This window comes from Sinohyriopsis cumingii, chromosome 1, assembly GCF_028554795.1.
Source record: "Sinohyriopsis cumingii isolate HCF-2022 chromosome 1, ASM2855479v2, whole genome shotgun sequence".
Taxonomy (NCBI): Eukaryota; Metazoa; Mollusca; class Bivalvia; order Unionida; family Unionidae; genus Sinohyriopsis; species Sinohyriopsis cumingii.
This window is the reverse complement of record NC_142961.1, coordinates 64,456,594-64,475,821: the sequence shown is the minus strand read 5'-3', so window position 1 is coordinate 64,475,821 and position 19,228 is coordinate 64,456,594. Positions and strand designations below refer to the sequence as shown.

The following is a 19,228-nucleotide window of genomic DNA, read 5'->3' as shown; positions in this document are numbered from 1 at the left end:
TTGTGCTGACTCTCAGATACCACTTCTGTCACAGTTATTTGACCTTGTTCCCTGACCTCCTTTGTTGCTTTGTACAGCAGGTCAGGGTACCAAACTAGTCATTCCATTCAGAATATCCTTTTCTAATGCAATTTGAATAATTTTGACTCTTCGAAAGAGACTCAAAGGTAATCATTGTCATACTTCAAACTGGTATGTTTTGGGCAGTCAAACATGTTGGGGGTGGGGGAATCCTGTAATGATCATTTTTCCGTTATAAAGGCAAAATTTGACCTGTTACACAATGTCAGCATCCTCAGCATGTTGTAAATGTTTAATATGTATCTGCTGTATAACCTGAGTTTACATTAGGGATAAAGACAAAGAATCTTTTCAAAACAACAATATTATTCAGCAGCCATATAAATACAGTGATGCCTTTGGAAATAAAGGGAACTAGACTAATTTCCAGTCTGACCTAGTCAATGCTTGTCAACAGATGTAAATTGTAAGGTATTAATCATTTGCAACCTTTATTTATTCTTGTCGCAGGCAGTAAAACAGAGCAAAGTCAGTCATTTTACTAGCAGAAGTGAATCCTGACTTTTACATCTCGTGATGCACTTGCACATGCTAATTAACACAATTAAGTGTACATTTAGTTTTCCTCATAACATTATGAAACCCTCTTCAATGTTTTTCCAGTTTCAACAAAATTAGGCTTTTGGTTAAGTGATTGTTTTAAGAATATTGAAATTATCATTAATAGATTTTATGTTGGATTTCTCATTCTGAGCTGGTAAGTAAGCATATATTTCTTTTGTTATGTCAGTGTACAACTGAAATAGCTGGAGCATATTTTGGATTTTCCATCTAATATGGGATCTGGTATTTCTGTGAATGGTATTGCAAAATAATAACAATAATAAAATTATAAATAACAATAATAATAATCATAATATTAATAATAATAATAACTGCTTTTTAGAGAAGGTAACTGAGAACTCATTTGCAGGAAGTACTCTGCCTGATATGAGCAATATAAAGAGCATGTACAGCATAATGGAACAAAATTTGGCTTAACACTAAATAATTTAGTTATTCTGATGACTTTCAAGCCTGTAGCATTTCCACAAATATCTGTGAACACATAAATATATATAAAATATCATACTGTATTAAAATAATAATAAATAAATTCTTCTGTGATAAAGATCTATAGTCAGAGAAAAGCTGAAGGTATTCACGTTGTTATCTGACTGTCTTTAACTCAAATCCATTTAAGATAATGATTATGAAAAGAATAAATGCCAGCCTGCTTTGTGTCATTAGGAATGTTGTTAAATACCAACGGAACAGTATATTGAAAGCTCTTTCTAAAAAAAATTCCCTCTTTGGCCTTGGTATAATGTTATTATTACTTCTAATGGACCTTAAAGTTAGATTACTTTCAGCATCTCTTTGGTGAAAGATATTGCTTAGGTAGACAGGAATGGCTTCTCTGGACATTTTATATAAAAACATAGCCTTCTTAAGGAATATTCTTTCATATATTACAATTTTTATGTAATTCATTGCATCCTGAAAAAGTGTCTGTACATTGCTTTAGAATTAAATGGCATACCATTTTGTTACATTTGAATTAGAGGCATTGCCACAAATTCACATAACAATAATCAAAATACTGCTAAAAAGACGACCCTTTACTGAAAAGGAAAAAATGTTCTGATTTCCTTAATTAGTCCAGTAATGAGAATTAACCTTTTGTGAAACATTTTTAATGTTAATAGACCCTGTTCGATTGTTATCTACAAATACGTTAAGATTTCTATCATGAGAAGTCATATTAAGGTTAACATTGTAGGGCCAGTTAAGGCATACAACTGCATTGGAAGAGTAAGCTGCTAAAAAGTTAGTTGAACTATTTAAGATCTGTCTTGAACTTCTCCACTGTTGACGTGCACACAACACTGTCACTCAGATGATTCCAGTCCACAATTATTTTTACAAATTTAGAATTTCTAAATTGTTGTTTTCTACAGTGCTCAACTATGAAACATCTACTGTTATTTACTTGTTTTTCTACAAATGTTTTTAGTTATAAAATTAGGAAAAGATTTGGCTTTGATTTGGCGTTTATGTCTGAAATATTTTAGAAATACATTTGGTAAAAGAGCCAAAACTAACCCCGCAGCCACTTTGTAGAGGTATGTCAGATCATTCCTCACCTGTCTTGAAGGGTTAGTAGATCCAGGTAATTTAACATTTTGGCGGTGCATCCTGCTTCACTGGTTTTGTTACAGTCACTAGATACAAATCTAGCTGCCTGGCATTGAACCTTCTCGACTCTTTTATATCCTTGGTGTAATAGGGATCTCAAATGGCACAACCATACTCTAACATGGTTATGACCACTGCTAGATAGGTGGATCATCTGGACGTCTGTGGACAGTGTCTGAAGTTTCTTTTGACGAATGCTAATGAAGAGCTTGCTTTATTGGTAACTTTGATGATATGAGATTACCACTTGAAGTCTTCAGATAATGTTACTCCAAGATACATGTATGTGTTTTCACTGCCTTGTTGTAGTATGTGATTATTTAAGGTCTAGAGGTGAGATGACTTTTTTTGTTTTACTGGTCATACTCATGAGGTAGCATTTAGTGGCATTAAGAGTCATACCACAATCTGCTGTCCATTTTTGGGAGGGCCATGAGATCATTTTGGAGTGTGTGGTGGTCACTCTAAGGTCAATTTGAATATTAGAGTATATGGTGGTCACCCTGGTTTTGAATTGTTCTGTAAAAGAGACAGTTGTCTGCAAACAACCTAACCTGAGATTTCACATTCTGGAAGGTTGTTTATGTGGTAAAGGAAGTGGAGGCATCCTGGCACAATTCCCTGAGGGACAGTGGAGTTGACAGTGCTTCAGATGATTCTCCATTTACCACCACTTGCGTGTGTCATTTTGTCAAGAACATCTTTAGCCAGCAGTGTAGTGGCCAGTGATTCTATAGTTTTCTAACTTGAACAGTAATTTATGATGTAGCACAGTATCAGATGCTTTTGAAAAGCCTAGTATCACCATTTCATTAGTATTCCTTTGTCAATGGTTTGAAGTACTGGTCAGATATATTACATGTCTGTTAAGAGCATCATGTAAGATATTTTCAAGTTCAGTTTTGGTTTTACCTGACTTGTAGTGTCATCTGCATAGAGGTCAGTGGAAGAAATTGAATTTAATTTCTTAAGGGGTAAGTCATTAATAAGACTGAATAACAGGTCAAATGGTAGAGCACTGTGGTACTCCACAATTAATAATTTTGCTTTCAGGAAGGTGACCATTTAAAAATACTTTTACGTCACACATCAGCTGTATTCTTATAGGAAGATAGACTGCACTCCCTGACTGAATTATGTTACACATGTTCTGATTGATGGAACTTCACAATCAGTTTCAATCCAGTCTTAGACTATCTACAGAGGTGATTTGGCCCAATGTGTCATCAGTTCTCAAGACAACTCAACAAGATATGGACCAATGTTGAATCTTCAACCATTATTTCAAACATAGTGCAAGATCTGGAAGTGTATGTCAAGACAACATGGGTAATCATATGCATCACAGACATTTATCTGGATGAGAAGAATATATGTGGAAAGGCAATAATGCCTCAAACTAAGTATTAGTCTATAGACTGGCTTCAGAATAAGAACTTTTAAGCAGTGCTTCTTGTGTAAACTCTCTTTGGTTTCACTCACAACTGTCCAGATCACTATGAAAGGAGACATAACACTCAAAATCATTGCTTTTGTGTGTTTTATGCTTTATGTTTGTGTACGTCTAAGTTTGTGTCTGATCACATACAACATAAACTTAAAAGCCCCTTCTTTCCATGTGTGTGATAGTATATTTGTGGGTATAGTGTCAATATAAATACTACTATCATTTTGAGAGTGTGATAGTATAATTGTATGCCTGTAAATATAGTATACATATAAATACTCCCTACCTTCATGTGTGTGACTGGGATCACTGTACACAGCATGTTGGATAGTGCTCAAAAAGTGGGTGTTGGATAGTAATATATATTGCAGTTTTTTGGAACAATAATTATATAAATTACATCATACTAATCATATGGATAAAGAATAGTTTCTGCAATTTAATTTTTTCAAGATTCAATTTCACAACCTTAAAGATCATGCAAAACTGATGAAAGCAGAAGAAGAAAAAAATTACTACTGGGTATGTGCTTTAATTTTGATAGCTTCACCTGGAAACTTTGACATAAATTTAAAACATCAAGTTTTCCATCAGCACATAAATACACTGTTCACACGCATAATTCTGAGTAATAGGAATTAGTTGTAGTTTTACTGTTTTAGAGTCTCTCTCTCATTTATGTACTTAAACTGTGTAATAAGACAATATAAAATTCAACAAGCATTAAATTTTCCATAATATAAATTTATTTACCTAATGTAATCAAACAAATTGAATAAATTAAAAAGAAATTACATCATGTATGAATTTCTGTGCTTCCTAAATTTACTATCAATTTCACATTCATCCTGAAATGATTCAAACATATGAAGGTTCTAAAGTGCTTATGTGCTATCAACAATGAAGAAACACTGTTCTAATACCCAAAAGTTTTACTTGAAGTTAATCCAATGAAGTTGAATGTCACTAAAGTCTTTGAATGCTTCACATAATCCACCGAAATTAATTAAAAATCCTTGAATAGTTTCACAAGAGTCCAGCAAAGTATTGTCTGTTTAGAATAAAATATTTTTCCCCTCTGCAATTTCAATTAACAAATTATAAAAAATTTCTACTCAGACTTTTACAATGTTGAATATAACTTTTTACAACTCTATGTTTTTAAATTAAGTAACAGGAAAGAGTGAAATCCAACAAGTTTGTTAAATTCAACAAATAGTTTAATTCAAAGTAAAAATTTTAAAAGAACTTACATTATATTGAATTAAATCCAAAATAGTCCTAAAGGTTGTATCATAAGTTCAAATGTCTATAGTTCCAATTGAATTCCAGCAGTATTCCAAATACAGTCTAATATTGAATGTGTTGATGTGTCTGTATTCTCAGACTTGCTAATGTGCTAGTGACCTGGATTGAGGCAATGTCCATGTCTGAATTGACTATAACTCCTTCGATAAAGAAGATTATATACTCTTCTGAAAAAACTGTAATGTAATGGAATTTTCCATTCTAGAACATTCCAAGGTCAGAATCAAGACTGTATCTTTTAATTCAAATTCAGGTAAGCATGTTTACATTAATAATGATATTTAATCTACACTTGTATAGAAATATTAGCTATAGAATATGTTCTATGCAAAATAAATGCCTTCTGGTTAGTTACACAGTGAACTTGATTTTGGACAAGGTCAGGTACTAAACACAAATGTATATAATGTATAATCATTAAGAACAGCAACAAATAATACAAAAGTATATAATGTATAATCATTAAGAACAGCAACAAATGATACAAATTACAACAACATGAAGAATGATAATGAGGTGCTTTAATTCTCTTATAGAGTCATCTAATGCATATCAAATAATCAAATCTGATTCACTAGAAAAGATTCCCAAAACATCTAAATCATCTTACTGTGAAATATCATAACAGTCATGGTCTGACTTTTTCATTATTGTGCCTATCAGCAACTAGGACATGCATGATATCAGTACAAATTAAATACACTCTTAGGATCAGATTATGTAGATATGACCTCCATTCAAATGACATCTGGTATACTTGACCAAATTAGGTATTGATACAATTTTCAACTCTACTCGGATTTATGAAAGGGGGAAAGTATATACATTCCTGCTTCTTACAGCACAGAATTAAAGAATTAAATAAATCTCATTAATCCAAATATATATATATATATATATATATATATATATATATATATATATATATATATATATATATATATATATATATATATATATATATATATATATATATATATATATATATATATATGTATATATGTGTGTGTGTGTGTGTGTGTGTTTTATATGTACACACCCCACACACCCACACACACACACACACCACACACACACACACACACACACACACACACACACACACACACACACACACTTTTTAAGATTCTCTGTTAGCTAAAGCTAAACCCAGTGATCCTTCATGTTTATATCGCTTTGCATTGTCTTGCAATTTCTCAAGAAACAACGCATTAAATGCGGAGTTTCAAATTGGAGCGTTATTCCAAGCTTTCGCCCAACAGGGTTGTTAATTTGATTGGAAAACGTCATTGGGAGGCTGTTTTGAAATCAAAGTTTGTTTGAACGTGTATATTTCAACAGGTTATATATAAAAGTAATATATAAATATAGTATGCCCCTTAACCTTTGCGTTTTAAAGTACACGGACAGATTTTTAATTGATAAAATGGCTAATCATAATGATTATGACGGTTTAATTTTTACTGCAGTAAACAGGGTTGTCTTTTTTACTCAAATACAATCAAGTAGGGCCTATACTTAAATACATCAGTTTTAATATTAAAAGTGTTTTAATATTTAGTTATTGGTGTATTTGAACAAAAATTAAATACTATTTTGTTAAATATTTTATATAATCTGTAACTTTTAGCGTTTTATTGATCTTGTGTCGATGGACCTGTGTGCTTGCCTAAGTGAGAAAAATAAATACAATTATTGTTATCATCTTTAATAAAGAGTGGGCATATCAGTATCTGTATAGTGAATTTAGGGCTAAGAAGGAGGACGTGTCCTAGAAAAGGAGTTTTTGTAGGGCATGCTGAACTATCTTATAGTAGTGTTGTAACAATGATTTATATTTTATTTTCCCAGTCAAGATTGCATGATGTGTTGTTTGACTTGCACCATATGAAGTCCGTTTTTCAGTGCTCAAAGAATTTTTTTTTCTAACACAGGTCCAGGGCTGTTGATTTTAAAAACAATCACAAGCCCTGACTGAAATTCGACAAGCCTTGACTACAATTTCCGTTGACCTTAAATTGCCCTATTCTTTTGCTATTATTTGTCATACAGTGTTGCAACTGCTGTACTTAAAATACGAAAAGAAATAAACAGATTCATATTAAATTGACTTTTATGTTTATTTAGCTCTCAAAATATTTCCCATAAAGTAAAATTTTCATCTAGATGCTGATGTAAATCATTGTCCAATTGCTCTATCGATGTCCTGACTCATTGGATCAGCAGTGGTGATGTTCATTATTGTCTGAAATGTGTTTTGCTTTATACTGTTTCCATTTACTCATTTTATGTCGTTCTTGTTATGGACTTAATGCAATTTTTCAGCAAACAATGGTCTATGCACATGATGGCCAGTATAAATCGTGGAGGAAGAACCCCAGTAAGAACTACCAACCCATGGGAAGCTACTGGCAAGCTTTCTTACATGCCCACATTGACCACGACAAAGAAGCAAACCGATTTGCACAGATGAGATAGCAGTGATCAGTACAAGGCGAGCTAGACCACTTGACCACCCGTGGTCCTGTTTTGACATTGTTCAAGGTGCTGCATAAATATGTTTAACAGTATTGCATTACACTTGTATAATCATGAGTAAGGGACAGCTCAATTATTATGTATCAGCCTTTAATTTGAAACATCTTGAATAATGCAATAGCATTTAGACAAGAAAAAAAAATAAAATTTCTTACTCAGGTGTTCATTTTTATCTCAACTCCACAAAAGGATAGCCAATTTTTAATCAAAGATTCAAAAGCTCTCATAGACCAGATTTAATCCTTTTAGTATAATACCTCAAAAGACATCCCACATTTGGCCTAAATGCTCCAGACTGCCAAATTTATAACAATAAGGTAATTGGTTAGCAGGTTTGTTGTATGTACATGTTAGCCTTAATCCCATTACTCAGTCAAGCATCAATACACTGGTTACAGTGAACAGTTTTGTTATCTAGTAGACTGGTTCTGGCTGGTTTCTCTAAATGCATGGATGGAATATGAAGAAAAAAAACACTGTTGTCAATTTTTGTTTAAAGACTGTTAATTTTCAAAAGCAGTAGATTTCAACTATAAACTGTATGTGTGGCAGGCAACATTAAAAATAATAATTTGTCCTACTGCTGGTAGAATTACATGTATGTTAAAGGCAAGTGAGCACTATTTTATAAATAATCTAGATAATGTGTTCCCCATTCATTGGTCACATGCTTTGTTTTGTATGCAAAGTTTACAGCTATCGATAGAAGATTGGTAAGTAGACAATCTTCATAAAGGTGTGGGGCATACATGGGATATATATTATTAATTCACTAGTTTTTCAACCATTTGAAAATAAATTTCCTCATTTCATCAGTGTGATTGAAGGTTCCTTAAGCAAATTAGATTTCTTTTTGTCGACAGACGTGATTGGCACTTCACTTAGAATACCGGAGGGGCATAGTCTGAAATTAGAGGAGCCTCTGGTGTCAGGCTATCCAATTTTCAGCACTGTTTTATTACTCTTAAATGATTTCCATCTATGACTAATACAAATTGACACTTTTATAATCTGATAAGGAGAAGGAATTTTTTTGAAAATTCATGGATGCCATGTTAATTACTGCAGTTGTCTCCAAGATTGTTGTAATCAAAATTATTCAACTACTTTTGTCATATATTCTTGGTGTGTTGCTGTCCATCAGCCCTCTAGTAGTTGGCCAATCTTGACCACAAACTTGTCAATATATGTATCAGAGTTTACATCATTACGGTTCATGTTATCATTAGTCCACAACTATTAATCTTTGAGAAATGGGGAGGCAAGTGATCTAAAAACTCACCTTTGACAATCACGGCCATCTCACCTGTGTCCACATGGATTTGAGTCTCAGGCTCGGCAAATGTTAGTATGTAACAAAGCTTGCAGGTAGCTTCCCATGGGTTGATGGTTCCTAGTGGGGTTTTCCCATGTTCTTTCATTCAGCCATATTTCTTTAGCTAAAATTAGCCAACAGAATCTACTCATGCTAAGCAGCAAGTGCCAGTTTCTTGAAGTGACAAATGAGAAAACATAATAGAAGATGATAGGCATTCAGTTTGGCAGGACAGAGTTTTAAAAAAAATACTGCTACCATATGTTGGTGTGTTGACAAAAGATGATAAAGAAAGCCTTGTTTCTTAAGGATTCATTCTGAGGGGCTGGTAGTATGGACTGTTTATTTAATTAGATAATGAGTAAACAGTATTAGTGTGGCCCCTTACTAGTAGCAGTTACCTAGTACTCAAAATGTAGGTACATGTACCTAGGGGAATTATTTAATGATCAAATGCTTAGCAAATATTTAAAATTCCATTAAATTTTATAAAGTGATCATTATTAATATTATTTTCATGATTTTTGACATAGCTTTCATATTGGCAAATATGGTTGCATAGCATTAATTTGTAGCTGTTCTGTGCAGTGGATTATTCAGGCCCTGCCATTCCATAAAATTGTTGAGGATGTAATGAATGATATCGATACATGTAAATAATTAAGTTATATGATAATACCATATCAGTATGTTTTACAAGCATTAAGTCTAATACGAACACACTAATACATGTAATACCTTGTACTTAAGATTAATTAAACAGCTTTTGATATTTAAAAAGTAAATGCTCTTTTCTTTATTTTGCCAGGCAATTCATAATCAGGATGACTGGAAAAGAGGTATCCTCTACATGTCCAAAACATGGGACAGTCTTTTATGTTACAAGCTGTGATGCTGACCAACTTGACCAGTGCTTGCCACAAATTTTGCAGGAGTTAAACAAACATGCAGGTTTCTGAATTCCTTTTATCTTGACAGTTACATCTATTCATAAATTACTTTTCATGCTAGATCAGGAAAAAAAATTGCATCTAAAGGCGAATGAATTTTAATTTTTTGTGTAAAGCCATGAGATGCATTCAGATTGAATTATGGTTGTTGTGAATATTTTTTGTTGCAAATGTAAAATTGGTCATTGAATATTGGTCATTAAATTCAGATCTAAATTATGAAAGGCTTAAGATCTTGAGCTGAACATGCAGATTGTAGGATTCTATCAGTAATCTGAGACCATACTTTAATCACTGTCGGCATTATTACTTGACATGGCCTTGAAGATTTTCTGGCTTTGTTCGGTAATAAACAGAACTTAAATATCTGTTGCACTCATCGTCCTTTGAGGTAGTACACCAAAAACAAACAAGTACAGCTGAAGCAGCATGTTAATAGAACAACCATTGTTAGTAAAACATAGAAGGATCAACTTGAAAATAGCATACCCTGGCAAGTGGTGCATTGAAGGTATGCTACATTCAGACAGTGACAAATAATAACAGCACAAGTTTAGCTAATGCCTATATTTCACCAAACATGATGCTGTGCTTTCTGCCTTGACAATATGTTGTGATGACAATTATTTTTCTTTTAAAATACTTTTATTTTCATTCCTACAGGTAATGAGTTGAATGTTGTGCCCCTGCGCAGCAGGCACCAGTATCCTCTTCATCATGCATATTTAAAGCCATCTCAGTTTTTCATGATGCTGTGCAGGAAGTATAGCCTTTTCCACAATGAGAGAGTCACCCTTCTTTCAAATGCTGATCAGCTGATTGTTACACAACTCTGTCTGGCAGAATGCAATAAGAAGGTGTGGAACTCCAGTATCTTATGTACAAACAGATTTTATTTGTATCATTGTTTCTCATACATTGTGCAATGCAAGGGCTGAAACATGGCATTCTGTTTTAATATGTGTCTTTCTTAGGAAGTGTCAAAAGATTGTAAGAAATTGTTGAAGAGTTCTCAGATGATGCAGTGGTTAAGCATTTACATGTCACAGCAATTCCAAGATGATTAATTTTATTCTTGATCACATTATACCAAAAACGAACATTTAATATTATGTAACTTGAGGTAACTTGTTTCATAACCAAAATTTATTATCAGAATTAGATGAAAACAAGAGGCCCCAAGATCCATATGGTTGCATAGACTTGTGAAGGAGTTTTTCACCTTGAAATCACACCCGATTCCATTTCATCAAAAAAGAGATCTGGTGCAGGTTTTCAGTTTTTATTTGCATATAATACCTTTACATCCTTTACTATAATGGCGAAAAACAAAATCAACAGAAAGACTAATAATAGGAATTAAAAAAATTACAGAAGCAAACTTGTCCAGGAGTGAGTGGAAAATAAACTTGCTCTTGGAGAAATTTGGGCTTGTCCCAAACATAATATTCAAATATGAGTGAAAAAAGGAAAATAAAATGAGAGATATTTTAAAGAAGTTGTTATAAATTATTTTAGCTTTATTTTGGCAGCTCCTTAAAACCATATGCTGATAATTTAAGTTATCAAAAATATGTATGTAAATAATACATGTAGATATGTAGATGAGAATGTAGGTATAGTTAGCAGAAGCAGACATGCATATGCATATAAACTGATAAATGAATAGATAAAAAAGGATTTGGAGATAGTTTGGATTTAAGTAAGAGAGAGAGAGAGTGAGAGAGATGTTTAGATAAAAGACCTTGAGCTGAAAAGTGAAACAATAACAATACTGTAACCAGGGATACTCATTAACCCAGGATGATTGGAACTTTCTTGTACATTTTGTAGCCTCATACTGGTTATTCTTCTTTAAAACAGTTTCTTTAGAGCTAGAAACTTCATCAAGTTTCTTTCTATTGTCTAGATAGGATAAGCAGACTCATTTTATCAGCCACTTCAACAATAATAAAAGCTTGTCTATGTGTAATGTTTTATTTATATTTGCAACTAAAGAACTTGTGAACATACTTCAGAAATTTACTAAAGATCAAAGATTTCAATAAATTACCAGGTTTTTTTAAGATAAAATTCACAACCCGGTGATGCAAGAACCTTCACTTTGGTGAGTAATTTGCTTATAGCTTTCACTTCACACTGGTATAAATCACACACAGCATTGATCATTATTTGGATGTATCCAGATTCATATACAAGAATATTACTGTCTTCAACATGTTTGCACTTAATTATAAAGCGAATAGACACATGTTTAATGCCATGTTTAACTTGGTCAGGGATGCTGTATTGACTTCCTCCATACTCAATCTAACATCTCTTCTGCATGACAGGGAAGGATGGAAGTGACCATGCCTGGATTCAGTAGACCACATCACAAAGGCAATCAGTTTGGCTGCTCATTGTATGATGGCAAACACCCTGATGGCCTTTTTTAACCTGCACTGATTAGAAGAGACATACTTCTGCAGTCTTTTTCTTTGAAACCACATTATGTGTTGACCCTGCACACACTCCCTTTCTGTTCTCACCTTCTGTTTGGCAAGAAAGTAAGTGACACCAGGGCTGCTCCTTCAGCTTCCAGTGCAAGTAGCTATCTCTACAAAACTCCATCAGAGAGCATACTTTAGAAGGGCCAGTTGATACCACAGGAGTAATTCTCAGCAACAGCAGCAACCTCTTTAAACATATACAGACCACTCATACACCATGTTCCCAAAATGGGTCTTAGACATGGTTCAACTCATTTTAGTTTAAGCATCTGTCTTCCAGCTTGCTGAACAGCTATTATAAAGACTTGCTTCCTTGATAGCACTAGCATCAGCATGCAGGGTGAGTCTGTGGATCTGAACTACATGCAGCTCTCTTCCTATTGATCAGTTACACCAATCATGCAACCTGGTTTCATCTCTAAGAACAGGTTACTATTGCTATGCAACCAACAAATAACTATCCTCTCTCAGTCGATCCACTGAGAAAGCCAAAGCTGCAGGATCAGGTACATACCCTCAGATGCTATCTGAGGTGTATGGATAATGTTCACAGCAGTTGATAACAAGTATTTCTACAGATTAGGGCAGAAAAGCAAGATATAACTCGACAAGTGCTTGCCACATGACTAAAGGGTGTTATTAGATCAGAGTACTCTGAACTCCTGTAGGCTCAGATTCAACTATGAAGATTTCAGTGAATGATTTATATGAGTCTGGGCTTCAAACATAATGCCTCAATGCATGACACAGTGCAGTCATTTGATAGGCACACTCAGTCTCCTTTCGTAAGCTTCTATTTGCTTGTCACAGGATTGTAAAGGAGAGAACTGAATCTCGTTGGGCAGTTACCATGACAGCAGAACTTCAGCCCAGGGCAACATCCTGCAACTTTTGTAGGATTCATCTGTTAAACTTTTAAATGTAAGGCAATAACCGGGTAGCTGATTCCACTGGAATCTAGCTACATGTATATAAACACATAAACTTTGGTTGTGCTTACATCACATCTGGAAAAGTTTATACTTTCAGTAAAGCAATCTACAGAGTGACACAGGTAGAAGCTGGATGCTTGAGCATTGATATGATTGAGTGATTTATTTGATGAAGAAAGGAAAACTTAAGTACATCATGTTTCTCCTAAAATACTTACCTGATCACCTTATTATCAATCACTTCCACCCATCCTTGCAATGCAAACATCCTGTTATAGGTTTTACTCAAGCTTAAACTGGTTACATCTGGGATAGGGGTGGCCACCTAGTGAGAACCAGGTGTATTGACCTGTAAGCGCTACTTTCCTTCATGTATATGTTATACAGATGGAAAGGTGCTTTCTTGTCTTCCAGTTAGGGCTAGGGCAGACAGTAATCCTATTGTTAATGTGATTGGGTAAGTGATTTTGGCGAAACATAATTTACTAAAATAATTTCCATTCTTTTAGCCAGGTGTCAATGATTATTTTTGTGAGAGTTGTTTGTGAAGTATGGGAATTCCAAAAGTCAGACTGTTTATTTTGTAAATGTTTACTGACATTCAGGTATGAGTAAATTGGGTTCACAACATGTTTTTCAGTGTTTTAGACTTGTTTGTTAAGATATACATTGTCATTTTCAAGAGTTATTGCCCCTGATTGCCCCTCATTTGGTGTTTGCCATCATAACTTTAGTAAGGAATATTTCAACAATATTTATCATGCACCTTTACATTGATGAGACATTGAAAGAGTTGGATTTCCTACATTATATGTCCTCATTTGGAGTTGTGTCCCCAGATTGCTCATTCTTATGTTGTCTTACCACTGTTTAAGGCTCTGCTGAGCAAATTGTAGTGAGTAGTGCCCTTTGTTATGCACCCATCACTAATAGCAAATCATAGTCATACCCATTGCTAAAAGCAAATTGTAGTGAGTAGTGCCCTTTGTTATGCACCCATTGCTAATAGCAAATCATAGTCATACCCATTGCTAATAGCAAATTGTAGTGAGTCGTGCCCTTTGTTATGCACCCATTGCTAATAGCAAATCATAGTCATACCCATTGCTAAAAGCAAATTGTAGTGAGTGGTGCCCTTTGTTATGCACCCATTTCTAATAGCAATTGTTAGTCATACCCATTGCTAATAGCAAATTGTAGTGAGCAGTGCCCTTTGCAATGTACCCATTGGAAATAGCAAATTATAGTAAGCTGTGCCTTTGTGATACACCCATTGCTAATAGTTATAATTTGTTTTGTATTTTATTCACACTGTTTAGCAAAAACATTTTGAAATTGTAAAAATGAGGGTGTGTCAAAAATAAATACAAAACCACATTCACAATTTGTTCTAAGCTGGGTAAAAGATCTTGTTTTATATGGCATATATGTATGTCAAAGCCATCAGTTCCTACACCTATCAAAGATCTGTCAGCTTTGAACAAAACATATGTAGTTTTGTGAATGTACGATATAAGTGCTAAACACATGTTTTGAAATCAGTTTTTTTAAAACTTAATTTTTAATAGAATTTGCTTATGTTGACAGGAAAGAGGGGACTTTATGGTGGAATCAAGTGTAGTGATTGACACCAGTAACTACATCATTCACCATAAGCTGTCAGCTAATGGAGGTATGAGCAGTGAGAGTTCAGAAAAGCACCAGATCTGCAATAAGTTTGAGAAATTCCTGACTGAGTGTAACCAGGTGGATCAGTGTGATATATACAGCCTGGTCTGCAAGGATCTGGAGATAAATGAGGAACTGAGGAATGAGCTCCAGACAACAAACTTCCTGTTCCTTGATATTCCAAGAAATAGTGTTGAGGTACAATCATATTCAAGCAATGTAAAGTGAAACTGTTTCCAAAACTTCAGGATTAATTGGTTTTATATTGAAATTTTTCAGCTTTGTTTAAAATAGTAATTTTGGTCATGTTTAGTCAGTAGCACATATAATAGATATGTAATTTCATTGCTACGTTGTGTTCTTTGTAGCAGAAGCTGGATACAATTTGAAATGTCCAGTGACACTTGAAACTCAGGTTTTCAGACATTTATTGATTTATTTTCACAATGTTACAAAATTTATTTTCTTTGAAAAATTTGCAGAAAATGTGATCCGTACATAAAATTTATTAAAAGTGTTAATGCAGTAGTCTTTTTTTTTTTAAAGTGTCTGTTACATGTACAGTTTAAAATATTATATTTATGTATGTCTTTGAAGTAGTTTGGAAAGTCATGGGTTCAGAGAAGAAAATAGTGTCTGAGAATTACTGAAAACAAATATATACCTTTTGGTTAGGTTTTCTTATCCTGTCAACTCTTAGTGTAACACCATTAAAATTAAAAGTGTTGACAGTGGCCTCCCCTTCTTTCTAAATAGGGCAGAGTCAAGGAAGAATAGGGAAAAGTGAGGCATAGAACAAATTGTGTCATGGGAAAGAAAGTTCATCAAACACTTTTCTAGCTTTAATCTGAAATTTTCATAACAGCATTAGTTGGTACCCAGTAAAATAGTGGACTGTTCCATATATAAAGTGACCAATACTCTTGGAGGTAAATCAGCTCATTCTTTCTTGGTGAAATATTGGATGAATTAGTTTTTCTATGTTGAAGTTTTAGTCTTGAAACTTCTTCAGTGATACAGTATTTGGTTTGGGGTTTTAAAATCTTGGTATGTCATATGTTAGAGTTTAGGGTATGGTTAGTGGTAAAATCATAACTTAATGTATATTGGAGGGGACTAGGAGCTACAAAAATGTGTGCAAGTTGATTTTAAAGGTTTATGCTAGTGTTTCAAGACTGTCAGCATAAGTTTTACAATTAACAATGATGTAAAATTAACTGTTTAGACAGAATATCAATATGTTAAATTGGGAAAGTGGGTATGGGTGAGCTCTGATTCATGATCAGGTAAAACAACTTCACTTATGTGATATTTTGAAGTTAAATTTCACTTACATGTTGAAGATTCTAGCATCTGCTTGGTTGTTTAAAATTGATCTGATGAAGTATCTGTGTAGGAATAGGATTGTCATGCAGTTGATTATTTTACAGTTGTTGCCGGATACATGTGTATCTTTGTTTCAGTTGTCCATGATGAAGGTTTTGTGTAGGGACAAGTCATTCCTGCAGGTGGTGGTTGAAGTCCCATTAGAAGGAGAGGCTGACAACCATTTAAGTGTCACTGTATCAGATGCACAGATTGAAGATGTTATACAGGCAATGAATCAACTAAGTACTTTTAAACAGAGCACTTCTGTGAGTGAGGTGAGATTTTATGGCACTCTCTAGTACGATTCAAATAAGTTGTGTGGCCCTGCTAAGAAAATATTTCAAAATCCTCATTCATAGGAAAAATCAGACAGCATCATCTCATGTTATGTATATGTATATCTTTTGTAACTCATGGCATTTGACTGTATCAATATTATGTGTAGTTTTGTTCATGACTGTATATTGTAATGATCATCTATAATCAAGATATTAGATAGCTAATTTTTGTACACAGCTATAAAATTCTATTTTAAGATATTGATAGTGTAGCTTGCATAGGCTCTAAAAATAGGTGTTTACATAGGTGTTTATGATCATTAATAATAATATTATTAATAAACCTGTCAACAAGTTTGGGGTTGTTTCCAATTGGACAGGTCTGTCAGGTGGGTTCTTAGAAGAATTAAGTTAATTCCATTTGAATAGGTTAGGTCAAATGGGTTCTTTTATGATGTGGGATATTTGCAAAATGTCATGTAGCAAGTAGGAGTAAAATGTTGTTTCATTCCTTATGTTTGCATATACGTATGTGGAGCTGGACAATTTATCCTTTCTTATTTCTTATGTTCTTGTTGTAACATCAGTCTGCAGATGTATTTAATTTTGTGTTTAGATATTATTTGAGAGGAAACATTTGTTTAAATTACTCATTGGAACTACATCTTTACAAACACAAATCTGATTGATTCCCATTGTTGGAAAATATTCTTTTTCTTTAAGTTGTTGATTGCTGATGTTTGGTACAGAATCAGCTTTTGTTATATTGTCCTTTCAGTGAACAGTGCTACCAATATTTATAAGCCCACCATAAGGCAGAGTAATTATATTTTGATGTCCATCTGTCAGTCCATTGATCTGTTTGTTGCCAGTTTCGTTTCCACAAAATGTCTTGTTCTTGATCAATTACAACTATCAAAACTAAATAGGAGGCTTGCAGCTGGGAAAAGAAAGAAGCCTGTTGTTTTCAGGGTCAAAATATCAAGCATCAAGGTGACCTTGAATGAAAGAAGAAAAATGGTATCAGCACAAAAATATTAGTTCTGAATCACAGATCTGGGCCAAACTTTGCGGATAGCCTATAAATTTCATAGTCAAAATTTCAAACATAAAAGTCACCATGACTGAAAGAAGAAAAATGGTTTCAGCACAATTACATTAATTCTGCATCTCAGACCTGGACCAAACTTGATAGAAGCCTATACAAATTTTTGTTGTTAAAAAGTCAAAGATGATGGGCATTGTGATCGAAAGAAGAAAAATTGTCTTAGCAGAAAAATTCAATTATTGGCCATGTACCTTCACCAAAATAGGTGAATGATTTGCACTTTGCAGAAGAGGGAAGCTTATTGATTTTGAGGTCAGAGGTCAAGGTCACTGACAAAAAAGAAAAATGGTTTTAGCATAATAAATCAAGTTCTTAACCCCGTACCTTGACCAAAGTTTGTGGAGGGCTTTTACTTAAGATATGTAGGAGGCTTGTTGATTAGTGGACCAAATGTCAGAGTGATTGTAGTGCAATAAGAATGTGTTTCGCTTATGAATAAACTAATTTGCATTGCAGGCCTACGTAAGACTTGTGTTTTTGTCTTACCTGGAACTGCTGGTGAACTCAAGGTCAGAACTAGCCCTGGCAAGGGCTATCAATGTTCCAGAGAGAGGACTGGATCACAAAGCCTTCACTGCTCTTAGGCATGCAGCAAGGCACAAAAACATGACAATGTGTCAGGTAAATGAAGCAGATATCCCATGTGCAATTTAATATATTTACCTGTATGAACCATAACCATGTACAGTGTACCATATTTACTTGTATATAACAAGCACCAAACTGTGAACAGTATAGACTATGAGACAGTTCACCAGTAGATCAGAGCCAACATATTTGTTTCAAATAATAAGAAAAGAAACATGGTCATTCATGATCAGAAGGAGTGAATGATCTACACCTGTACCTTGCATTGATATCAAGGGTGAAACGATTACTCAGTAGTATCCATATTTTTTCCATATCAATACTCATACTGATACAAGAGGTGAAGTATCAATACAAAATGATATTTAACTATACAAGTTACTTTAATGTTTGGCAGTTGTGAATAATTTTTAGTTATTTGCCTTTATAAGCTATAAATCAGGAATTCATCTAAGAAAGCCATAGCAGGCACATGCATTTATTAATGTCAGTAACAAATAAAAACTATCGACAAGAACCACCTGCCTTCTGCAAGTTAGTAAAGACAAAGTGACTAAATCACATGGTTTGAAATCTCGCCCTCCCCATCCCCACCGGTCACCAATTCCATGGTGATTATTTTATCTGGTCTGCGTGTTGAGTCACTCATAACCTATATCATGGTAAAGAAGACGTTCCAGATTTGTTCACCATGTTTGATTTAAGTACATTACCAATCATTTGATCAGTTTTACGTTAAGTTTTGCTATTGCTTGTCTTCTTGTCTTGAATATTAGGGCTTCACTTCCAGTGTGTCATGAGTTGAAATATGTTTTATTCAATTCAGATTGATGCTTATTGTTTGTTTAAGTCCAGAGTAAAACAGTAACTAGCAGTCAGAACTGGTATTCACTGTGTGTCATACCAGAACTCAATCTAAATGGATACAAAACAACAGAGAAACTTTACGCAAAAGTGGGTAATAAATGATTCGTAAA

The 19,228-nt window shown here is 33.9% G+C and overlaps 1 protein-coding gene across 1 annotated transcript in view; it reads left to right on the top strand.

Moving 5' to 3' along the window:
- Positions 1 to 6,284: 6,284 nt before the first annotated feature.
- LOC149807006 (PCNA-interacting partner-like) overlaps positions 6,285 to 19,228 on the top strand; it is a 35,605-nt gene continuing 22,661 nt past the window's right edge. Inside the window, exons 1-6 of the mRNA XM_089960570.1 lie at positions 6,285 to 6,368; positions 9,676 to 9,818; positions 10,481 to 10,674; positions 14,829 to 15,107; positions 16,373 to 16,552; positions 18,120 to 18,284. Coding sequence (XP_089816696.1) covers positions 9,692 to 9,818; positions 10,481 to 10,674; positions 14,829 to 15,107; positions 16,373 to 16,552; positions 18,120 to 18,284 — 945 coding nt within the window. The 5' untranslated portion in view covers positions 6,285 to 6,368; positions 9,676 to 9,691. The remainder of the gene's footprint in view (positions 6,369 to 9,675; positions 9,819 to 10,480; positions 10,675 to 14,828; positions 15,108 to 16,372; positions 16,553 to 18,119; positions 18,285 to 19,228) is intronic.